Source organism: Pyxicephalus adspersus, chromosome 9 (assembly GCF_032062135.1).
Source record: "Pyxicephalus adspersus chromosome 9, UCB_Pads_2.0, whole genome shotgun sequence".
NCBI lineage: Eukaryota > Metazoa > Chordata > Amphibia > Anura > Pyxicephalidae > Pyxicephalus > Pyxicephalus adspersus.
This window is the reverse complement of record NC_092866.1, coordinates 62376537-62402139: the sequence shown is the minus strand read 5'-3', so window position 1 is coordinate 62402139 and position 25603 is coordinate 62376537. Positions and strand designations below refer to the sequence as shown.

General features: G+C 43.4%; 1 protein-coding gene across 9 annotated transcripts in view; it reads right to left on the bottom strand.

Annotated features, from left to right (window-relative positions):
- The window catches only part of MICAL2 (microtubule associated monooxygenase, calponin and LIM domain containing 2), a 151118-nt gene that overhangs the window by 80287 nt on the left and 45228 nt on the right, over positions 1 to 25603 (bottom strand). For all 9 annotated transcript variants that reach the window (XM_072422273.1, XM_072422275.1, XM_072422277.1 and 6 more), the window contains exons 3-14: positions 19391 to 19598; positions 18187 to 18303; positions 16550 to 16651; positions 12809 to 12964; positions 11182 to 11282; positions 9699 to 9956; positions 8319 to 8434; positions 4736 to 4862; positions 3571 to 3661; positions 3328 to 3475; positions 2635 to 2834; positions 1415 to 1527 (exon numbers count right to left, since the gene is read on the bottom strand). In XM_072422273.1, the coding sequence (XP_072278374.1) occupies positions 1415 to 1527; positions 2635 to 2834; positions 3328 to 3475; positions 3571 to 3661; positions 4736 to 4862; positions 8319 to 8434; positions 9699 to 9956; positions 11182 to 11282; positions 12809 to 12964; positions 16550 to 16651; positions 18187 to 18303; positions 19391 to 19598 (1737 nt within the window). The remainder of the gene's footprint in view (positions 1 to 1414; positions 1528 to 2634; positions 2835 to 3327; positions 3476 to 3570; positions 3662 to 4735; positions 4863 to 8318; positions 8435 to 9698; positions 9957 to 11181; positions 11283 to 12808; positions 12965 to 16549; positions 16652 to 18186; positions 18304 to 19390; positions 19599 to 25603) is intronic.

The window sequence follows — 25603 nt, the reverse complement described above, 5'->3', positions numbered from 1 at the left end:
AAAGAGGGTAAAAAAAGAACCAAGCAGACGTTTGTTTAATGTGAATTTCAAAAGGACGTTTCCTCCCTTTCTAGGGAAAGTAATCTAGGATTTATTTTTCTAGGATTAAGTTATATTGCAATAAATCACAATGTATGGGAGGCTTAATAAGACTCACAACAGCTGTCGGATATAATCCTGCTGGAGAAACTTATACATCCCTCTATGCATTGATGGAACGTGATACAGACTAACCTGGAAACCGAACACTGAAAATGTTCCATAAATTGGTCATAAGGGGTACAGACTGATTGGGCAATGTCATGCAATGGACTGGTATATACACACTGCATGACCCAAGCTATGTGGTCACCTGACTATATTAAGTAGGCAATGGTGTGTTGACTTTCCTCCAAACAATTGCAGGTATTTCCAGTGAAGATCACTGATTAACACTACAGCAGACATTTAGACAATTGTGCTTCTCCAAACCAGTTTGAGAGAAGGATCTTTTTGGTTCCACTATGACTTGGCCCCCGTGTACAAAGCTGGCTTCATGAAGACATTGTTTGATCAGTTTGGTATGAAGGATCTCAAGTGTCCTACACAGAGCTCTGACCTCAACCCTACTGAACACCTTTGGGGTGAATTGGAATGCCGACTAAGACCCAGGTCTTCTCAAAAATTTGTCAATGGGCACAAATACCCACAGGGACGGACTGGGAACATGGTGGCCACCAAAGGAAGATAGAAGGTGAGTCAGTCAGAATGCAAAGCTTAGGGCAGAAGGAACAAGAGGTCCACCATAGGCCAGGTGGCTGTGCTGTGACCTCCTAATGTATATGACATAAAACATATAATTAGGACCCGGATCTTCTCCTATAACATCAGTGACCAACCCCACAATTATTTTACAATGGGAACAAACACCCACAAGCACAGGTTCGGATTGGAAAAATGGGGCCAACAAGAGGATGTTAGAGGCTGGGTCAATCAGAACAGTTTTCCATAATTTATGTAAGGCAGAAGAAGAGCTGGGGTCCATCATAGGGCCAGGACGTGATCACCTTACTGTATATGGCATAACATTTTGGAGATAGATCACTAGGAATTACCCAAGGTTTTATTCTGATCCTTGAGTAGGCCAGTCCAAGCCTGCACAGATGAACTCTACAATTTAGTTCAAAGCCTTCAAAAAGAGTGCAGGCTGTTATGGCCATGAAGTGGGACAACTGCATGCCCATGGTAGGACGTCCAACGAGCATATTAAAGGAAAACCTAAAGGAAATTGTGCAGAGATTGAATCCATCATCCACATCGGAGTTAAAAGTTTTCTTTTTACTCTTACTCTTTGGCTTATGTTGCATTTTCTCTCTAATGTAATAAAGCAAATCATTTTTCTATATTCCAGGTATAAAGTTATTTCATTTTTTACCTTTGGCACTCGCTTTCGTGGTAATGTTAAATTGAGGTAATTGTTCAAAATCAAGTTTGAAGGTTTTGAAGACAAAGCTTCCCCATTCTTTTCATTGCTCTTGCGGGAGGAATCTGTGAACAAAGGTAAGCAAAGGATCATCATATGGTAGGAATGTCGGTGAACCTTATCAGCAGCTGAGAATTTATAGCAGGATTCCAGATTCAAAACAATACTCCACCTTCTAACCTAGAACATAGCAGTCAGTCTAATAATTTATCTTAACATCTCAAAATGGGGCAGGGTCATGTAAACCGTCCCAATATGCTCAAGAAAACTACTGGTGCATGGGTGCTAACTAGAATATATAGGCATTTAATTAAGGGGTATTTTTGGCTTCTTGGCCTCCTTCAGAGCAAAGGTTAAACTTTTTCCAAGCAGAAGAACAGGTCAAGTCATAGGTAAGTGGTCAAAAATCATTGCAACCACCCCAACTTCCCCCCAAAATACCAAATAATATTCTTCAAATGAAATCAAGTTGTTTGGAAGGTTGCAGCTATATTTAGACCGTATCTGGGCAATAAACCTGCCCTTCTAGATGGACAGTTAGATAAATAGTTCTATATTTAGGTTGTACCTGGGATATAAACCAACTGTTCTGGATGGACAGTGGTATAAATGGCTCTATATTTAGGCTGTATCTGAGCTATAAAATATTGGTTCTGGGTGGACATTTGCACAAATGGCTCTATATTTAGTACGTATGCCTTATAAGCCAATGGATCTGGAAGGGCACTTGGATAAAAAGTTCTGTATGTACCCAGGTTATAAACTAGAGCTTCTGGATAAACAGTTTGAAAAGTGAGTATATTTGGGCTGTACTGCCTTTAAACCAAAGGTTCTGAAAGGACAGTTTGTCAACGGATGTAAAATTAGACTGTATTATGATTATAAACCAGCAACATTGGATGTAAAGTTGGATAAATAGCTCTAAGTTTTGGTTATATCTGTGCTATAAATCACCAAATTTGAATGGATAGTTGGATATTTATCATGTATCTGTGCTATAAACTATTGAATCTGAATGGACAGTTGGATTTTTAGGATGTATCTGTGTTATAAGGTATAAACCAGCAGATCTGAAAAAAACAGATACCGGTAAATGGCCCTATATTTAGGCTGTATCCTAAATAACCTTTCATAGCCAAAAAACTCAGAGCATTCATAGCAGAGCGACATACCGACAGGTCTCAGCGGGGTTCCTCGGAATAATTCATAGAACTTGGAGAGGTACAGGACCATGCTAAGCTTATCGGGTTCCTCATTGGATGCCATCTCCTTGGCCGAAGTCATCGGAGAGATTCCAAATTCCTTCTCCGCGATATCAAAGGCCAGCTGGTTGTTCCTGACAGCATCATCCTCATTCAAAGAATCAAAGTCCCTGGTTTGGGGAGAGAATTAGATGAAAATAGACGTTTTCAACATTCAGTACAATTAACAAAAAAAAAAAGTAATAGAAAGAATGAGAATATTTTGGGCAGTGTGTGGTTTTGGGAGGAACCCATAGATGGTTTTGAAGGCTCCATGCATAATTATGAGAAGGTAGTTAGGTGGTTCATCTAAATGCTGCCAGTCGCCAAACATTGGGGAAAATAGGAAGGACTCCTACTGACTGTTGTCCTCCTCCTTTTGATCAGAATAACACCAACCTTAGAAAAACCAACCTATGAAGTTCCCACTCTCCATGTTCACCATAGACATTGTGATGAAAAGATCTATTGGTGATGCCATTTTCCATGAAAATGTGCACCATTTTTTTCATCCCCATAAAGCCTCATACTGTCCATTTATATCATCTATCAGACTATTTGACCCTCCAGAGTATTAAACCAAAGAATGCTGAAAGGTTTACATGCCTATTGTTAGCAACTTACAGAAGATCTGGCCGGAAATGATGAATGAGGGCGCACAGGGCCAAGCCGCTTCTCCAGGAGCCGGTCAGGTTTGTGACATTTACATTCCGGTAGCCCTCCGTCTGCTTCTGACACCAGGTTAAAAGTTTGTTGGGTCTAATATCGGATTCTGATGGTAAAAGTAGAGAAGAACACTGGCTTAGGCTCAGGAAAAATACAGAAAATCTGAGAAAAGCTTGACGGTAAATCTAGGCTCTCACTTACCATGCCGGCTTAAATTGACCGACCTCCTGATGGAACTCACTCTCTCCAAAGGACATCCCTGCAGCTCATTTGTGATGTACAGATGCCTCACCTGCAATCAGACATATTACACGGATAAAGTTAAAATATAAATAATTCAAAATTTACTGCTGGTTCATCTTCGGTCAAATCAAAGGTCAACTTCATGCACAACATTTATTAAAGCTCTACAAGACTGGAGAAGATTATCATGAGTGAACTTGGTGATCCAACAAAACTGGAATAATTTTCTTAAAAATTTATTCAATCTATTTTAGGTTTGTTGGATCACTCAAGTTCTCCCATGATAGTCTATCTTCACCAGTTTTGGAGAGCTTTAATAAATCAGATCTAAAGTCTACATGGCTGTTGGAAAGTTGGCCTCCATACATACATGTGAATTTGTTGGAAATCCAATACAAAAAACCTGGGCAATAATATAGATTTGGGGTCTCTTTGTGGGTACCCAGCCTCCACCTTTATTGGAAGCCATTTAACAAGATTTTGAACAAGAGTGTGACTGTGGGTATTTGTGCTTGTTCAGCCAAAAGAACATATTTGAGGTTACATACTGATGTTGGATGAGAAGATCCAGGACACAAGGCATTCAAATTCTTTATAGAATTCTTCACGATGCTCAAGTTCCTCCATGCTAAACTGGTCAAACCACGTCTTTATGAAGTTGGCCTTTTACATAGGGGGTGTCAGAACAAGAAAGGAGTTTCAACAATTTGTTGAAACAAGGTTGGACGCTTACCAACGTCTACTAAATCTTTGAATACTGTAACTTTGACTGGAAGCCTACTAATTTGTGACTACATGATTTTGGCTATATAGTGCAGATGTGATGACCAGTGGTCAAATCACATGTACATATAGGGCTTGGTTTATCAAAGTTCTCCAAGACTAGAGAAGATAGACTGTCATGGGAGAACCGGGGTGATGGGTATGATAGTGGTTTATCTTCTCCAGTCTTTAATAAAGCTTTAATAAATTGGACCAATGGTGCAGATGTTGGACTCTTGGGAAATTCATTGATGACATTCCCACCCTTATGGCCAGCTACAAGTCCTAGTTATCACCACAATGTACATTCTAGCTATAGACACCAACATCAAGCTGTCTTTTCCCATTTGTATGAACATACCTGATGGCCCCGTACACAGTTGGAGTTGAGGTTGGGGTACCGGGTTGCAGGGTCGATCGTGTACTGATCAAAGTTTTTGCTGATGTTCTCCGGTGTCGTCTGAGGTAGCAAGCGATACAGACTCTCCCTGAAAAAAGACGGAACATCATCAGATGTCTACAAACTCCCCGGGGAATGATCACTCTTAAGATATTTCCTTCATTCGGAATCCGCTTGCCAAAACTGCCATGTGGCTCTGTGGCGAGGGGGGGAAACCATCATTTGGTCTATTTCTGTGTGATTTGCAGGGTAAATATGTAGCACACCATACTTTACATGATGTCATCTCTTTGTGCTCTCACGGAACATTCCCTGAGGTCTAATCTTCTCTCCCTGCTGCCGAGCCGGGATGTAACCACTCACCATAAATTACCTACAAGTTGCCCTTTTCCAGTTTTATTTTTTGACAGATGATTTTTAAACTCGGTGACCACAGACAAGTGAGTCAGGAATGAATCAAGGACACGTCTTTAGTGTTAGAGGAGAAATTATGATCTCATGTTAGCAAGCCATGCCTTTGATTAAATCCAGCTAAGAGACTATTCAACATTAAAGTCAAACTTTTCATTTTCGTCTGAAAGTTTCAATTCGCTGACCACAATGTGTAATGCATTGCCGCAGTGCGAATAATTATTTTTTTAAATGAAGTATACTAGGTTAACACATTAACATGCCAGCTGTTTTTGATTTGGAAGTTTGTAGCTAGTAGCATCCCCATTTTTTAAAAGTAACACCAAATACTTTTCTTAAAGCGGACCTAAATTTTGAATACAGAAAGTCACCAGTGGGAAGAGCTGAATACCTAAGGAGAAATGTAAATTTAAATGCCTTGCTCCTGGGCTTTTTGTTTCAGCTGTACACTGTACAGTGCATGCGCCATGTAATATAGAACTTGGCTCTTTGACGTTGGTGCCATGCTCAGATCCAACTGCCGGAAACAATCTGACATCTGTGCAGGAATTACATCATCAGTGGCCATCCAATGGCCAAAAAAGATTGACATCTTCTTGAAAGTTTGCCATAAGCCAGTGGCAAAGATGGCGGCTTCCTTTGATGCAGGGTGGCTGCACACGGGTAAGTTTGTGCCATAATCAGCAAGTATACTGTCAAGGTACAGTAACAGGCTTCAGGCTACAGGCTTCAAGAGGAACCAAACCCAGGCTTGCCTATACCTGTTCCATTACAGAGAACCACCATCTTCCTTTATTTCCTCATTTTGATTGGCCATGCTGGGATGGCGTAACTCCTGCGGAGGTGCATGCAGGATATCATTCCTGGCATGCGCAAGGGAAGCCAGGATTGTGCAGCTCAGCAAAATTTGACAGCTGGGCGTCGATCAGGCAAGTAAGAGCAGTTACTGCAGAAGGGACATTGTCTGTTCCTATCTGCAATAACCACCTGGAAATTTTGTAGGTGTAAGTTTGTGTCATTGTATCACTTCCAAGTTACCTATGCTTTACCTCTCAAAAAATCACAATAATTCCCTCGCAATGGGCCTGATTTATTAAAGCTCTCCAAGGCTGGAGAGGATACACTTTCATCAGTGAAGCTGGGTGATCTAGCAAACCTAGAATGGATCTGGTCCAGGATTAAAAACATTTGCTAACAAATAGCAGATGACTTTTAATAAATCAATTCCAGGTTTGCTGGATCACCCAGTTTCACTGATGAAAGTGTATCTTCTCTAGCCTTGGGGAGCTTTAATAAATCAGATCCAATGACTTCAATGTGTTCCAATATGGAATCCCAAACTGGACATTGTGTTATGCAACGTAACAAGCCAAAATTGTCTATTTTGAGTTTATAAACAGATCAGAAGAAAATAAATTGCTACAATGTTTCCACTAAGTGCAGTGTAACCATCTTTAGATCTGCAATATATGACCATATGTTGATCTATAAAAAGCATTGCCAGCTATTTTTGTACTGGGGTCAATAGGAGTTAAGTGTCACATGGCAAAACAAAATACATTAAAGTTTCCAAAAGCTGATGGAACACAAAGTGAAAACTGTTTTCATGAGAGGATGGTAAACAACATCAGAGTCATTTCTCCAACAATACTGGATAAGGGGTGAGTGGCTACGATGGTACCATAGCTTTGTCGTGCTATAGGATATGTTCCAGATTACCGGCACAGACCCCGAAAACAACCATCAAACTTGCAGCTTCATAAGGAGGTCGGCTGTGACAGCATTGGAATCTCTTGAAAATGTTGAAACAAATACCATCAGTTGTATTATGACTGCAATTTGCAGCACTCCTTACAATATGGACATGGTGATTGGATCTCTCCAACGCCATAAAGTCATAAAAAGAGCAACTCTCAATCTTTGTTTATTTTCGTTCATTAAGACTTGCTAATATATGGAATTTTCCAGTTTATGACCAAAGCAAGTTATTCTTTGATGAGGGAATGGGTGAGAAAATGACGATTTAGGGGAAGTAGTTAGGGTAATGGTGAGTGATAAGACCTGAGAGGTCATGATGTGTAACAGACAGATAACGTACAGCCACCAGGGTGGGAAATAGTGGCGGAGGATAAAATCAGAGATACAGATCTGACAGCACTTCTTGTTCCTAGCTGTGAGGAAAAAAGATTCACCCGCTAAAAGTAACAAACCTCCAGCCTTGATGAAAGTTAGACCTGAGGGTTTTATATGAGAAACCCAAATTGCTAAATACTATGCGGCCAAAAGTTTGTTCCCCTGACCGTCACGCATGCATCATGGTGAAAGTAAGTGGATTTCCAAGTTCATGGAGTTCTAGTGCTTCCAGGGGACGAGGACAATTGTGCTCGTCCAACCTTGTGGTAGCACTTTGGTGAAGGCCCTTTTCTGTTCCAAATTGTGGACAAACCTAACTCCATTGGGAGTTTGGTGTGGAGGAACTTGAGTGTCCTGCACAAATCCCTAACCTTATCTCTGCAGAACCCCTTTAGGAAGAATTGGACGCTGACCACATTATCACCAACCCCAGGATGAATTGGGACATTCATTGTAAGGTCTTCTCCTCCTACATCAGTGACCTCCCCTGATCACTTGACCACACAAATGCTCTTCAAGACGAATGGCCACTAATTCTCACAAACACTATATTATCTAAAAGTCTATAAAGTCTTCCCAAAAGAGTGAAGACTTTTATATATACAAAAGGAGAAGATCTCAATAGTGTACAACGGAAGTCCAATTGGGAGCTCAGAGAGGGATGTGATGGTCAGATGTCCATCAACGTTTGGTCATAATATATATTTAAACTCTCATCTACCTTACTGTGAAAAAGACACGGGCTGATATGTAAAGCTAGAACACTGCTACGTCACCCCAACCACCCTCTCGGTTACATTATACTAATTATATCGCAGCTCCTGCAAAACCATAATTGGAGAACCTCTAGCTCGTTATGGGCCGATTTTACTCCGGTGAACCGCACAGACTAAAATATTGAGGAAATATTATTTTACAGGAATTTATTATTTTTAGGAATTTCTTCATAGTATATATTACATAGTACATACATATATAGTAGTAAAGTGAGAAGTCCTACCTTTCAGCGAGGACCTCGAGAGGTGGTGTTCCTTGAGCCCAACTTCTCACCATCCAAGCCGTGTCGAAGGCTGCCAGGAATCCTCGGGCACAACCGGTCCCCATTGGCCAGAAAGGCTGGAAGACAGACATGTGTTATGTTCTTTTCAGTCTCACCCCTAATAAATTACACTAGAGAAAAGTTTGGGCGATTACTCAGTGTGCCTGGAGCTACCAGAAGATCTCCCGGATCTCCCATTCTCATGGCAGTGTAACTGATCAGGTAGAACACAACAGATCTGACCATTTCTTTTTCATTGATCTCCTTGGCATCTCGCTGAGTTTCAAGGGTATAGTAGATACCAATATGACTCTGGATGTCTTTGTCTTATATAAAGAGCCAGTAGGCATCTGAGAAACTCTTTTTTGGGTCTGAAAAAGTCTTCTCAGGTCTTGTCATGTAACTTGTGATGTCTCATACAAGCAGAGCCTTTGGGAGTGATGTAAAATCTCTGAAAAACCGTAGCTGTCTAACATAGCAGTCTCTCTAATGTGAAATTTTGATTTTTATTGAAGTGACAGAAACTATATCACCATAGCACTCTCTCTGATCCGACAGTCTCCTCAACAGCTTGGCAGTCTCTCTGACTCCCTAGAGACCACGTTATTTTATGTTGTCTCTCTTCTATGTTTTTATGTCTCTGTGCCAATATAGTAGCCTACCCAACATAGCTTAGCACTCTCATCAATGTGACAGCCTGTGTAATATGGCAATCTCACTTATTTGTCAATCTCTGTATCAACATGGAAGTCTCCCTACAGACGACATGGCCTTTTATGCTGTCTCTTTTCTATGTCTTATGTCCCTGTGCCAACATGGCAGTCTCTCCAACATAGCATAGCACTCTCCCCAATGTGACAGCCTGTGTAACATGGCAGTCTCTCTGATTTGTAAATCTTTGCATCAATATGGCACTCTCTTTAGAATGAAATATCCTGTAAAATAATATGACTATGATTTTGACGTAACTCGGTAATACCATAGCAGTCTCTCTAAAAAGCCAACCCTTCGGTAAAAAGTGGAAATCTCTCCAACAACACAACAGACTGTCTGCTAACTTTCTTTATGGGTCCACGGGCGATTTCTTTTAACAGGGCACTCTCTTGAAATAAATGATATCTGTTCTTGACCCAATAGATTAAACCATTGATTTTCTGATGGGGTTGTTACAATATGTTGTCAAGTTTTGGAGAGGCCCAACCTTGGTGGGACCACAGGAAACAAAGGACAGCTCACCGCTTATTGAGTACCAGAAAGGTTTTGTACAGGTTGAATTCATTGTGTGCAATGGCATCCCAGTTCACAATGACAATTACAGCGAGAAGCCACCAGGGGACCCACCTCCAATAAACTGTCTCCAACCAGCGCCACCAGCAGGTGGTGTCCGTGCCGTTCCCTGATCAGGGCGGCGTTTTCCGAGGCGTACATGGAGGTAAAGTCAAACATAGCCACGTCCGGTTGCTCATAATGATTGATGGCGAAATCTAAAGATGGCAGCTGGTAATTGGTGGCGAAGTCTGCGGCTTCCCGGGCATAGGACTGCAGGCTGTCCTGGTCCACATTTTCAGCACCAAGCAGCATCTCGGCATCAGCGTAATCCTGTAGAAAAATATGGTGACACCAGCACAGGAAGTGAGTTTTTATCTATTCAATGGGGTCACAGGTTTAAATAAAAAATAAGAAGAATCTACTTGATCAGGAGTGTGAGTTCTGTTTATTAAAGAGGACCTGTTCCTTTCCCTTTAAAGAGTACCTCTTCCTTTTTCACGTTAAAGAGGACCTGTTCCTTCCCCTTTGTTCCTTTTAAAGTTTCCCATCGGTTTCTAAAGAATAAGGAACTCTACATATAATATTTATCATAATGACTCCATTGTGGATGATTCTTTCATCTGACTTTCCTATTCTTCCTTCTCTAAAGTACCATTGCCAACCTGGAAATGATGGTGCCTGGCTGTTTCTGGTTTTAGCCCCAATCTGGAACCAACAGGCAGCAACAACGAAGACAGGGGACCCGTCCTCTGCAAACTTGCTTCAGATCAGTGAAAGATCCGAAGCTGCTGGATCAACATGACAGCCAGGTTGCTAATATTCTAATATTTGTTCAGTAATGGCAGCTTGCATATGGCAGCACAGATCCCCTCTGGATGATCCATATTGGGGTCACCACCACAAGTTGCCTGGCTTCAATGACCAAGAACTTGTATGCAGACTTCCTCATATGCATAGTTGTTCCAGGGATTTAATTTTAAGGAACCGAGGGATGACCGTACGTCAATATCTCATATATTTCCCCTTGAAAACGTCTCCTTTTAAGCAGGAAGGAGAAGTTTAGCACACTTTCAGTGTTTCTGAGTAACCTACAAACATTGTAATTCCATTTAAAAGCATGAATCTGAATTTTCACTTAGGACATGCTGAATTGGTATGAAAAAAATGCTGACTGTGAGGCCACTTTGGCATGCCTTAAAGGGAAACTGTAACCCTATTTGGTGCAAAGTGACAGTAAGTAAATCTTTGATATTTTATAGCTCCTCAGAGCCCCTTTGTTTTGTATCACCAATGCAAAATATATCCAGTGTATCCCAAAAATATACAGTGCTCCCAGGTATAAGGGAACATGTTATCCCCTCCCATGATGCATTGCATGGGGTCAGTTGAGGGTGATGGATCACTGACATCACTGCCTGCACACCGCCAACACCGGGTATTTTAATGGCAGATTTGAAGGAGGGGCTTTGATTTTTTTTGCCCCAAATTGGAAAGGTTACCAAAATTCCTTAAGAACAATCAAAGTGCAAGGAATGATGAAATATAATCCACCTACGTTCAGGATGACCCCCTTGTCCAGCAGGCTCTGCTTTTTTGCAGTCATGACGAAGTAATGCGTGCTATCCTTGTAATACACAATGTTCTCGAGGTCGATCCCTGGCAGCAGAAAAGAGATAAAAAAGAAGTTTATTGTCCAGGAAAAGCAGCCAGTGATGTTTTCTAGAGCTCCGATTCTTGGAAAAGCCTCCTCGGTGTTTATTTTACAAGTAATAAGAGATAAAACACACTGATACACTGCCCACAAGACACAACAAGGTTTAAGGAGGGAGGATAGGGGAAGAATGACTTAGTCCACCTCCTGTCCTAAAGACTTAACAGGAAGTAAGGGGTAATCAGAGATTGGTGTCACCAGGACAATTTCCTTAATTTACCATCATTTCTGTCTTAGCAGCAATCTTCACCAGGACCAATAAAATTTAATATATCTATACAACCCCCCCCCCTCCCCCCTTCAAAATGCAAAGAGTAATTGCTCAAATTGTCTGGGAGGGCAGCAAGTATTCCTCAGCTTCCCTGTAGGTGGCACTGTTTTCTATGAGGTTCCAGTGTGTGGGTGGGCCCTTGATGATTATTATTACAGTTTTTTTTTTATAGCGCCAACAAATTACGCAGCGCTGTACAAAGTCCATAGTCATGTCACTAGCTGTCCCTCAAAGGAGCTCACAGTCTAAGGTCCCTACCATAGTCAATTGTCTATGATACAGTCTAAGGTCATTTTTTGGATGGGGGGCAATAAACCTAACTGCATGTTTTTGGGGTTTGGGAGGAAACCGGAGTACCCAGAGGAAACCCACACAAAGACGGGGAGAACCTGCAAGCTCTATGCAGCTAAGTGTCCTGGCCGAGATTCGAACCTGGAACTGCATGGATTTTGCAGGTTCTTCCCGTGTCTGCGTGGGTTTCCTCCGGGTACTCCGGTTTCCTCCCACGTCCCAAAAACATGCAGTAAGGGTAATTGGCTTCCCCTCAGAATTGACCTTAGACTACTTTAATGACATATGACTATGGTAGGGACACTAGATTGTGAGCTCCTTTGAGGGACAGTTAGTGACATGACTATCGACTTTGTACAGCGCTGCGTAATATGATGGCGCTATAATAATACTGTGTAATAATAATAATATTAATAATAAACTATTGCTGCAAAAAACAGAGTGCTAACCACTAAGCCACCATACGATGCAATGACGTTACTTTTCCGGATAAAGGGACCTCCATAAAATTTAATTTTTTTTTTTAATTTGGATATGCAGCTTACACTTTCTTATTTGCTGCAGCTGTAGTTTCCACTAGGGGGTGCTCATGAGAGGGGCTGACAACTCTAAAGTAAAACTGGGAGACAAGAGTGTAATGTTGTCACCCTGTAACAGGAAGTGCCTGAATGTGGCCCTTTAAAAGAAGGCTGAAAATAATATTAACATGTTACAGCAGGTATGAGATTCAATCTGCACACACCGCTGGCATTCATTCCGCAGCGTGTCAGGTAAGCTCTATTTATGTCAGGCTGATTTCCTCCTGAACTATTCGTCACCCCTGAAAACAAAGTGAGTGACCCGGAGCAGCAGCTTTCTCATGTCGTGTATGCCGCTGTTTACTGACAACCTGCTAGAATGAGGACCAACCTGTTTCTTCCTTCAAGTCCTGGAAGAATTTCTGATTGAAGATAAAGGCCACGCCGCTAATCTCCTCTACTTTGGCTTCTGCCGTTGTGTTTCTGTTGATAAAGTTGGCCGTGATGGCGATGGCGAGTTTTCCCCGGAATTCTTTCCTTCGAAATCCTGCAGGGGAAAAAAGTGTGAATGTTTAAAGGGCCCCTGTGTGACATTTGTATGCATTGGATCAAGTCATAGGGCAATATTAATAAAACAGAATTACTGCCATTGTTAGGAATTGTTACTGCTCTGGCTGTGCATCCGCCATCATCAGCTGTGAGCACACTACCATGCACAAGGCAATATGCGCACATGCCGTATGCGCATGCTCAGCGGTTGTCCTGTCTGATTTTCTGGATTTTGAAGCTGGTCTGTTGTCAACTCCGCATCCTGCCTGCTCTGACCTTGGCCTGCCCACAACTTCACTTTTTGCCTGGTGCCTGCCCTAACATTGGCCCGTTCAAGACCAAGACCTCAGTCTGCCTCGAATCCGCCTAGTCGGCTGTTCCTGCACCAAAGGCTGCTGGGAGGAACCTGAAGGCCTTGCCCTGGTGAAACCTTGCAGCAAAATAATCCAGTGGCCACTAGGGGTGCCAGCTTCTCACCCCATGCAGGGGGCTCTGGTTCAGACCAGTTGTAATGTAAGTGACACGTACCACAGACAGGGGCACCTCTGATAATCCTCCATCACTGGCCAAGGAGCAAATCCCTTAATAGGGACAAAACTCCTGCTAAAATATTTAAAATTTCAGGTAAGACGGGCTTAGACATCTACTAGGTTTTATTGCTTATCAGAATTGTAGAAATTTTCAAGCCAGACTTGTTTTAGAGCTCAGATACAGTTAATTAGAATATCCAACACGTTTCGGGGCTCTAAAGGGCTTCATCAGGGCTTGAAAAAAATGTAACAAATTGCAGCTCCTAAATATCACAGCTGCATTCATTTTTTTCAGACTTTTCTGAACCTAATCTTTTTTTTTCACCTGCAAAACTTCTTATCAAAAGGGTAAAGGGTGACAACGCTCATCCATACTACTTTGGGTATTAAGAAGTAGGTTGTCACTAGTACAGGAAGCATGTTAGGTGTACAGACCACAACCATAACATGAGGAGGAATTTCTTTAGTTAGCAGAACCTATGTTGGGATAATAACATGAGATTTCAATGCAACACTGACAGCTCACTACAGGAAATCAGCAGCTTACTTAACTTTTGTCAGGATTAACCGCTATTTATATATAACTAAACCCTTTTAATAAAAGCTACATCTATCATACACATTCTAAATATAATACAAGCTCTCTATAAATGATCACATAGACTGTAAATCTAATGACGCCTTTTAAAAGCTGCAAACTTGTCATTAAAAGGAAAACTTGGATGACAAATGAGGGCCTTTAGGGAGTCTCGTGCAAAACTCATTTTTTATTGGCTGATGTTTGCGTTGTGTCATGTGATCACCTGCGTCTGCTTCATTCATAGTGCTGGCTGGATACACCCAATACAATCTACCACCCAGGAAACACCTCGGTAAATAACGATGTAACCTTTGAAAGAACTGCGGTGTCACCGGTCTGCCAAGGGTGACAACAAAGTCACAGCGGAGTCTGAGCTGCAAGGGAAGCATGGGGCCCATGGGGCCCAGGCTTCTACAGTGCATGGCAGGGCATTGCAGCCACCCTAATACACTGTAAAATACAATGCAATGCAGGGAACTGCAACACCCATACCATGCATTATGGCACATATCCGTGTAACGTGTTGGATGCCCAAATGTAGCAAACAGGCTGCTTTAACACAAAGCATGGAAACATGCAACCAGGGTAGGACAAACTGGCCATTGCCCGTGGCTCTTACTTTCACCAGGGCCCCAATTAGCAGCATGGCAGGGGTGCAGGGATCTGGAATGTTAGGGAATTTAGGACCTCACAAGTCAGATATCCTGAGCACGTTGCACTGAATATAACAGATTTGATGCTATTTTTGCTGCAAACAATACAATTTCTGCCCTTTGTGCATTGTGCCGATTCCAGAGCAGAGTAGTCAGATCCCTGACTCATCATTAGTTGCTGCTAAGCTATTCTCAGACAAATCGATTCTATTGAGACAATTAGGAAATAATTAGCATCGTGCGGGGAGGGGAAGCGCAGGAATAACCAGGCGCAGGTATTAGAAGGAGCATTGGCTGGGTGGAGGATCATCTCCAGGTGAAGCTGTGACTATACGGGACAAGACGGGGATTAAATATAACAATGGCAACCGAAATATCCGAGGGTAAAATTAGTGACAAATTCTAAAAATAAAAATAATTCTGTCTTTATATAGGAATTGTGAGGGATGAATTATGTATAATGCGGGGGATTGTCTGGATTTAAAATGTAATTCATTCTCTAAGTTATAGGCTTGATGCTGAGAATTTATTTACATGGGGGCAGTCAGATGAATAGTACTCTTATTGGTAATGGAGTGCTTGCCCCTGGGTGGGCCAAGGGTTGGGAAAGTGGTTGCCCCTAGTTTAAACCAGGGTTGGATAAGTGCTTAACCAGGTATTGGCAAGGTTTGGGTAAGTTCTTGCCCTTCGGGTAGGCCAGGTTTAGGTATTTGTGGCCCCATAATTCAAGCCAGGGTTGAGTAAATGCTTGCCCCTAGGGTGGGCCAGGCTTGGTTAAGTGCTTATCCTTAGTGTATGCTAGGGTTAGCAGCTGGAGTTGGGTAAGTGCCTGCCCATAGTATCAACCAGGGTTGGGTAGGTGCTTGCCCCTAGGGTAGGCCAGCCTTAGGTTAGTCCTTACCTGTTGTGCAAGCCCCAGTTGGATAAGTGCTTGCCTGTACTGTAAGCCAGGGTTGAGTAAGTGATTGCCCTGTGGAAAAGCCAGGATGGACTAGTGCTTGCCACTAGTATAAGCCAGGGCTGGGTAAGTGCTTGTCTCTGTGCTTTCCCCTAGGGTAGGCCAGGCTTAGGTAAGTCCTTACCTGTTGTGCAAGCTCAAGTTGGATAAGTGATTGCCCCTACTGTGAGCCAGAGTTGAGAAAGTGTTTACCTTCTGGGTAGGCCAGGATGGATAATTGCTTGCCACAAGTGTAAGCCAAGGTTGGGTAAGTTCTTGCCATTAGGGTAGGTCAGGGTTGAGTATGTGCCTGCCCATAGTATCAGCCAGGGCTGGGTAAGAGTTTATATCGGTGCTTGCCCCTAGGGTAGGCAAGGCTTGTGTAAGTCCTTACCAGTTGTGCAAGCCCCAGTTTGATAAGTGGTTGCCCCTACTATAAGCCAGGGTTGAGTAAGTGTTTACCCGGTGGGTAGGCCAGGATGGGTAAGTTCTCGCCATTAGTCGTAGGTCAGGGTTGGGTATGTGCTTTCCCCTAGTGTAAGCCAGAGTGGGCTAAGTAATTGCTTCTAGTGTAAGCCAGGGTTTAGTAAGTGCTTGCCCTTAGTGTATGTCAAGGTTGGGTAGGTGCTAGCCTCTTATGTAACCAGGGTTGGGTAAGTACTTGCCCTTAGGGTATACCAGGGTTGAATATGTGCCTGTCCATAGTGTTAGCCAGGGTTAGGTAAGTGCTTGTCTCTGGAGTAAGTCAGGTTGGGGTAAGTTATTACCCTTAGGGCAGGCCAGGGTTGGGTAAGTGTTTGACCCTAGGGTTGGCCAGGGATGGGTAAGTGCTTGTCCCAAATATAAACCATTTGGGATGTGACACAATCTATAACTAAAATACCTTCCAGCGTATTCCTTCGTCCATCTGCCCCAACAATCACATCGAATTCATAGTCCGATAAGGGGTGATCCTGAGGCAGGTACTCCGCCCTCCAACCGACTTCTGTAAAAGGAAAGTTGTAATATATGTTCAGTCAATCAGACGATGAGTCTCATAATAATTAGTTAGAAACTCACCCTAAACTACATTCACACCAACCTCCATTCACCCACAAATTCATCCTTACTTTTAGGGTCTTCTTTAAGAACAACTCTATGCTATGCAATGCAATGCTATGCAGATTAGCATGCGCGCCATTCCTAACACAACAACAAGCCGTGAAGAGTTTCCAAATCGCCGAGCTGCGTCACCCGGGTGAACAGAGATGTCTGTAGCAGAACTCCTTCACCCGACACCGGCCCATTGCCGACTTAACAGCTTATGATTTATGCCAGTCTCCAGTGCCCGCTCTCATTTTCATTCTTTTGGGTTGCAGAATCTTCCAAAATTCCAATTTGTCATCACTTTGTGATCATTATGAAATGCGACACCGCCATGCCGGCTAAAATTATCCCGTAAACAGCAAGCAGACGGTGGATTAATCGCCATGTTTATCCGGGCACGCATTGGCAGCTATGATAAGATGGGGGAATCCACCAACCGGTGCCAGGGGGGTCGAGTCTAACGCTGACGGGGTGGAGGTTTTACAGTAAAAATTGTCCAATGTCATAACTTGCTGCGGGTGACATCTATGGGTAGAAAGCTGAAGTTTCATCTGCTTCTATTTTGCCGCCACTGGATCCTCCCCCCATCATTAACATGGGCATTCAGTTTAGGGAAGGGGAGGTCGGAGGGCAGAATGAAAAATGGGAAGGCAGGAGGAAAAATTAAATGAAGGGGAGCCTGGAGGGCAGATTAAATGATGTAAGGATGGGGGGAAGATTGAATGAAGGGGAGGCTGGAGGAAAGATTGAATGATGGAAGGACGGAGGGAAGATTGAATGAAGGGGAGGCTGGAGGAAAGATTGAATGAAGGGGAGGCTGGAGGGCAGATTCAATAAAGGAGAGGCCGGAGGGCAGATTGAATGATGGAAGGATGGAGGGAAGATTGAATAAGGGGAGGCTAAAGGAAAGATTGAATGAAGGGGAGGCTGGAGGGCAGATTCAATAAAGGGGAGGCCGGAGGGCAGATTGAATGATGGAAGGATGGGGGGAACATTAAATGAAGGGCAGGCTGGAGGAAAGATTGAATGCAAGGAAGGCTGGAGGAAAGATTGAGAATAGGGAAGGCTGGAGCAGACTGAATGAAGGGGAGGTTGATGGGCAGATTTCATGATCGGAGGCTGGAGGGGAGAATGAATGAAGGGAAGGTGGGAGGGCTAATTTAATTATAGGGAGGTTGGGGCAAGTTAAAGGAAGAGGAGGCCAAAGGGCAGAGTGAATGAAGGGAAACCTGGAGGACAGATTGAAAAAGGGGAGGCCAGAGGGCAGATTTATTGAAGGGAAGGCTGGAAGGCAGTTGTATTGAAGGGAAGGCTGAAGGACAGATTGAATTAAGGGGAGGCTGGAGGGCAGATTTTTTTGAAGGGATCCCAGTAAATTTTAGGTTCATTCTATTCTACCCCACAATAAGGAATAAAGATAAAACAAACACCTACTTTGGTTCTCTTGATCCTCCGGTGGCTCCAGGAGTTTGACAAACTCCACATTGACATGGATCTCTATACCGTGCAGGAGAGCAATCTTAAACAACATGAGCTGCAGCTGCCAAATACCTGCAAAGACATCAACCAGGCACCGTCAGAAGTTACCACTTTGACCTTCATAAACCTACATAGGGATCTATAAGCCATTATTAGACATTGGGATTGTTATTAAAGCTCAACTCCAACAAATTAGCCTTAAATAGACTCTGTCTTGTAAAAAAAAAGGGAAAAACCATTCATGTTATTCAATGCTCTGCTGCATTGGTCCAAAATAGTTCACTGGGAAATCGAATCTTCTTAGAGTGTTAAGCTCTATGGTCTTCGGGCACTTGTACTGTAACCTCACATCGATATAGGATACAATATTAACTTGGTGGTCAGAACCACTGAGATCCGTGGGACACCATGGAGCCTGACACTCCTAGAAGTGTTGGTTTTACCAGTGTACTCTGGGGAACAACTTTCTGCAACACAGCAATGTTGAGTGATTGACAGCAGGAAAGATAAGTGTTTAGCCATTTTTACAGGTTTCTTTCCTGCATATTCATTACAGGACAGGGTCTCTTTAAGGCTTAGGTACTCTTACTCCTTTGAAGGGGTAATGTCTTGATTATTGTTAAGCTGATATGCATTGCTCATTAGGTACTTTGTACTTCATTTGTGCTTTTTCAGCATCGTGGTCACCATTTGGGGAAGGACCTTTCAGTTCAAGCATGACTAGGCTCCTGTGTACAAAGCCAGCTCCATAAAGACATGGTGTGACCAGGTTGGTGTGGAAGGACTTGGGTGGCCTGCACAGAGCCCTGACATCAACCCAACTGAACATATTTGGGAGGAATTAGAATGACCTTGCCAACTAAGGTCTTCTCATCGAACATCAGAACCTGACCTCATAAATAAAACCCAGACACCTAACATCCCTTGAGAAGCCTTCCCAAGAGGAGTGCATGGAGGGACCAACTCCATATAAGTGGCCATGGTTTTGAAGTCCTAAAATCTCATTTGGGTGTGAAGGCCAGGTGTCCCCAATTGGTCATATATTGTACCTGAAGGTAATAAACCTACCCAATACTTAGTATGAACCTGACATGAATAAAAGATATTTGATACTAAATCCACTTTATTAGACCTTCCCCACCTTTTCCATGACACTTACTTATATGATCGATGGCTCCAGCGCAGAACTTGCCATAAAACTTCTTTGCCCCGAGACATCGGAGGTCGTGGATGGTGTAGGGCCAGAGGTGCAGGACGTTGTTTCGAGAGAAGGTGTCTCTTTTCTCCACCACAACCACTTTGGCTCCTAAACAGGCCAACTCAATAGCCGTCCGTAGTCCACATGGGCCTCCACCAATGATTAAGCACTGGAATAAAAAAAACAGACGGTAACGTTAGAACAAAGGAAGACTTTTCTCTATGATGGACTCAACGTCATATGAAATAAATTGAATGTAGAAAAGCTCTATAGAAGATCTGTCATGTTACTATTCCTCTGGTGACACCTGGACAGGAAATTCGGACAAAGTAGACACAGAGACAGCAAAGAAATTTTGCTGAACTTTTGACTTCCACACTTTATCAGGATGAGTAAAGTCAAACATGTAAGTTTCTCCAACCTTGGATTTCCAACCATCATTGTTTTCTATTGGAGACTTCAGAAACAGAAAAAGCTTAGTTCCCACTTGTCCCAGATCATTAAATCCATTATTGAAAAAGATGAAAGACTCCGGGGAGATTCACAGAGGGTATGTTTGGAAGAGTTACTCACTACACTTACATACTTCCCCCATAGCCAACAAGGGGCCCATGTGCACAACTGAGTTAGGGACCCCCTGCTGAACTGACTTGGAGCCACTGTGGTGCATCCATGGCACAAAGTTAGGGGCCCTGAGCCGTGACACACTTACCCCTCCCTATTTCCACTGCTGCTTCCACCTATAGGTTTGAAGGGGTCATCTCCAGGTTTCCAACCACATTCCAAAAACTTACAGGTAGGTGAATTAGTCTCCCACCATATTAGCCTTGGACTATGATAGGGGCATCAAGCCATTAAAGGGACCCCTCTCTCCCCAATATAAATGTATTGGTTATATATAATGCTATATAATGTCAGGAAGAATGTTTCCGGATTACATGTCTGTGCCAATTTTTTGGATTGGACCGGAGTCACCTTTGAATGAGAGTTGGAAGCACTGCTTGCACCCCCATCCTGTGTACTCAGCGCCGCCCGGAATTCCAGGCCTGTTAAAACATAGCTGGGTGTTGTGCTCATTAATCTTTGACATTAGACATCATCAGTACAATGGTTGGATGAGGTAAAGGGGTCGGCCATGACATTTTTGTGTTGTTACATCATCCCTGATACCGGAGGCACCCCACAAAATGCTGTCAGTGAGCGTGATAAGACCCCAGGGAGGTGCGGGCTCACACGACGCTTCATATCACTCTGCACCATGATGTAGAATGTTTACGTAAGTCCACTGTTTTATAGCAAACCTGTCATTATTGTGTACGCCATGCCAAAAAATGTTTCAGATACGGCAGGGAAAGGTTACAACATCTGTCAGCTATTTCTGTGACCCCAGCTTTTGCACTGGGGTGGGAAAAAAGGTGACCCCCCCCATCCCCCAAGTCCTCAGACAGCAGTAAAAATTTCTGGAGTTAGAAATTAAAATAAAACCCAGACACCCAGACAGTGCCCGGCTCAACCCAATATGTCACCTGTCAACCGAAAGTCCGGGGGTAAATGGCAGACAATAAATATGTAGTCTATACTTGGCATGCAAGGGGCAGCACCAACAACCACGTGCCAGGTTCCAGGGTTTGTACATCTTCTGTGCCTATTACAATGGGTTCCCACAATCCATGTGTTGCGTTCCCAGGTCTGCACACCTACTGTACCCATTATATGAGGATCTCAATATGCCTGGACAGAGTTTCCAGGGTCTGCATACCTGCTGTGCCCCTTATAGGAGGATCTCAATATGCCTGGACAGAGTTTCCAGGGTCTGCATACCTGCTGTGCCCGTTATAGGAGGATCTCAATATGCCTGGACAGAGTTTCCAGGGTCTGCACACCTGCTGTGCCCAATATGGGAAACCTTGCCGTCCTTGTGTTGAATTCCCAGGTGTGCACAGCTGCTGTGCCCATTATGGGGGGTTCCTGCAATGCCTGTCTTGGGTCCCCAGGTCTATACACATGCTGTGCCCGATATGAAGGACTCCCACCAAGCTTGTATAGGGTTCCCAGGTCTGCACACCTGCTGTGCCTATTATGAGGTGTGCCTGGCATCCCTGTGCTGAGTTCCTGGGTCTGCACACCTGTTGTGCCCATTATGAAAGGTCCCCAACAACCCTACACTGGGTTTCCAGGTGTGCACACCTGCTGTGCCCATTATGAGGTGTGCCCGGCATGTCTGTGCTGAGTTTTTGGATTTGTACACCTGTGGTGCCCGGTATGAGGGATTCCCACCCACCCTAGATTAAGCTCCCAGGTGTGCACACCAGCTGTGCCGATTATGAGGTGTGCCAAGCAACCCTGGGTCATCACACCTGTTGTGCCCATTATGAGAGATTTCTAACAACCCAGTCTGTACATTGTGTTTTATAATGCCACACTTAGGCCAGGGTCACACCTTCCTTTCAACCTGCCAGCCACTTGAACATTCGCACTCCAGCACTCGAGTTCTGGTTGTTAAAGAACATGCGTCTCCACATTTGACAGCTGCTGTCAGTGAACTTTTTTACACACCTAAGGGAAAATTCATTTTGCTCAGCTGACTTCAACCATTGAAATTCTTTGCATATGATTGGTTACACCACATTCTTTAACCTAATTGAGATAGCTCTGTTTGCAAATCAAACAAGCTAAATTCCTTTAGTAAATCGATTTCTGTGTTTAATTCATCTGAAGATAAAAGGAATGAGCTTCCATCTGGCAAGAAAACGAAACATGGGAGATGCAAAAGTAACAATATTACTTTGTATTACTCTCATCTCATCTGAACAGTGTTTATAAACCACCTGTCCTCATCTCTGACAGCTTGGAATTGGCAGCAAGTGTCATTGCAAACAATAGACAGAAAAGGTTAAATAGTATGTGCATTTCACAATCTGTATACATGATTAAAGTAATGGTTTTTATAAATTGATTTTTGACATCAGTCTATTATACTTAGGTTTTAGAATAGGAATGAAAAAATATGATCTGATATTATCAGGTTATAATTGATGATTTAAAAACTGGTGGTTTCTGCTAGTACTTCGGTCAATATTACAAAACAGGTCTGCACACCTACTGTGCCTATCATGAGTGGCCCTCACCAACCTTGTGCTCCCAGGTGTGCACGCCTGTTGTGCCTAATATGAGAGATCTCCAAAAACCCTACACTGGGTTCCCAGGTATGTACACCTGTTGTGCATATTATAAATGGTCCTCACCCGCCTTGTGCTGAGTTCCCGGGTGTGCACACCTGTTGTGCCCAATATAAATGGTCCTCACCAATCTTGTGCTGAGTTCCCAGGTGTGCACACCTGTTGTACCTAATATGAGAGATCTCCAAAAACCCTACACTGGGTTCCCAGGTATCTACACCTGTTGTGCATATTATAAATGGTCCTCACCCGCCTTGTGCTGAGTTCCCAGGTGTGCACACCTGTTGTGCCCAATATAAATAGTCCTCACCATCCTTGTGCTGAGTTACCAAGTCTACATATCTTCTGTGCCCATTATGAGTGGCCCTCACCATCCTTGTGCTGAGTTCTTAGGTGTACACACCTGTTGTGCCCAATATAAGGAACTTTTGCCATCCTTATGTTGAGTTCCAGATGTGCACACCTGTTGTGCCCAATATAAGGAACTCTTGCCATCCTTATGTTGAGTTCCAGGTGTGCACACCTGTTGTGCCCAATATAAGGAACTCTGCACACCTGTTGTGCCCAATATAAGGAACTCTTGCCATCCTTATGTTGAGTTCCAGGTGTGCACACCTGTTGTGCCCAATATAAGGAACTCTTGCCATCCTTATGTTGAGTTCCAGGTGTGCACACCTGTTGTGCCTATTATAAGCTGTACCCAGCATGCCTGTGCAACGTTCCTAGGTTTGTACACCTGCTGTGCCCATTATGAGGGTTCTCACTACCCCTGCATTAGGTTCCCAGGTCTGTACACTGGCTGTGCCCATTATGATGGGTTGGGCAAGGACCCCCATAACTCCCAGGTATTAGTTTTCATGCTGGTATGGATATCCTTTAGTTCCCAGCTCTGCCCACCCTCTGCTGAAGCCTGGAGGAGCTTTCATTCATTCTCATTCATTTAATGCTATGGAGAATATAAAGAGGACCTGTCACCTCCAGACTTCCTTTTTCATCCCAGCAGAGCACACCTACACTGGAAATATATGTAAAGAGCGGAGCGATCCTTTAAATAAGCAATATTTGCCATCATCATAACAATAAAAAAATGAATTTGTCAGCCGGAGTCAAAACCATTTCCTCAGCGGCGCTGGGCAGACGGGATTACTCATTCCTAAAAATACATTCCTCCTTCCAGAATCACCGATGACATGCCGTTCTCTATACACAAAGAAAACATGGAGCGGCCGGGATCAGCAAATCACAAAATCCTCAGCAGATGTTATCAATGAGAAGAGGACACCGGCTGGCAGGCGCTGCCTTTGATTAAGGGAACGGCGTGTTCACAATGTACTAAAGTGGACCTGTCATCAAAAATATATTCCAATGTAATGTTCATACGTGCCAAGTTATGTGTCGGTGTAACACTTCCAGGCATTTATTACTCCTCATAGAGATCACAGTAACTCCCCCCTCCCCCCAACAATAGCTTCATCTGCTTTTTCTGCACAATGACGGCACTTTCTTTGTTTGGGCATCATCCAGGCTCATCATTTATTACTTGGACTGAGTTGCTGGCTCAGGGATGACACCATCATGTTGATTCTTGGCTGTGTCTGCAAATGTCTGACACATATCCGCCTCTGCAGCAGCTTCTAACCTTGTTGCAATCTGATCATTGGGGAAGGAGAGACTGAGGAAATGCTTCTTTCTGCCTGCAGCAGACCAATGATGAGCCCCACTAGCTAATGTCCAGGCACATTATAATAGAAGCCACATTATTTTCTATTTCTAATTGCATTGTGATGAGACAATACAAAAGGTAACATAATACTCAGTATTGTTTCACCACCTTCTGTGAATCTCTGACTGTACATGTGAATCTCTCTCTGTTGCTTCAGAGGACATAAAAATAAAGTCTTCCCGCGACCGGCAGGTGGAAATTCTGATTCTTCGTTGTCACACTTTCCCAGCGACCCGAGGACTCTTCAGCCAGCAGAAAAAAATAACATTGACACAACACAAGAACACGACGTGCCCAGCTCCATCCATAGAGGATGAGACCAGGAAATCCAAACTGATTCCTGCCCCTGAATATGATTGCATTTGGTGCCATTTATCACATTTATTGGCGTGTGCTGATACAGGAAATGAGGAGAAGTTACAGAGAGCTGATGGGGGCCAATGTGCACTCCATGTAAACTGCGCCAACACTACGAGTAAAGACATTAGACAAAATGCTCATATCAATAGCAAAATGGTTGGGGTAGAGTTCAGGTTAGTATTTGGGTGAAAATTAGGGATAACATCTAGGATGGAGTTCAAGTATGAATTAGCTTCATCTTTAGGGTCAGATTTGGGGTGTGAAGGTACCTGTAGGGTTAGAGTGATGGGTTGGTGTAATCTTTAGGGTCAGAGATGGAGTTAGTTTTATCCTTAGGGTTAGAATTGGGGGTTGGTGTTATCTTTGGGGTAAGAGTTGGGGTTAGTGTTATCTTTGGGGTCAGAGATGGAGTTAGTTTCATCCTTAGGGTTAGAGTTGGGGTTATCTTTGGGGTTCCAGTTGGGGTTAGTGCCACCTTTAGGGTCAGAGTTGGGGTTTGTATTATCTTAAAGGTCAGAGTTGAGGTGTGATGTTATCTGTAGAGTTGGGGGTTGGTGTTATCTTTAGGGTGGGAGATAGGATTAGTTTCATCTTTAGGGTTAGAGTTGGGGTGTGATGTTATCTGTGAGGTCCAAATTGGGGGTTTGAGTTATCTTTGGAATAAGAGTTGGGGTTGGTGTTATATGTAGGGTGAGAATTGGGCATTAGGGTCATCATTAAGGTCACAGTTGGGATTAGTGTTTTCTGTAGGGTCAGAGCTGGGGGTTAGTGTTATCATTAGGGTCAAAGATGGGGTTAGTTGCAACCTTAGTGTTAGAGTTGGGGTTTGTGTTATCTGTAGGGTCAGAGTTGGGGGTTAGGGTCATCATTAAGGTGACAGTTGGGGTTTGTGTTATCTGTAGGGTCAGAGTT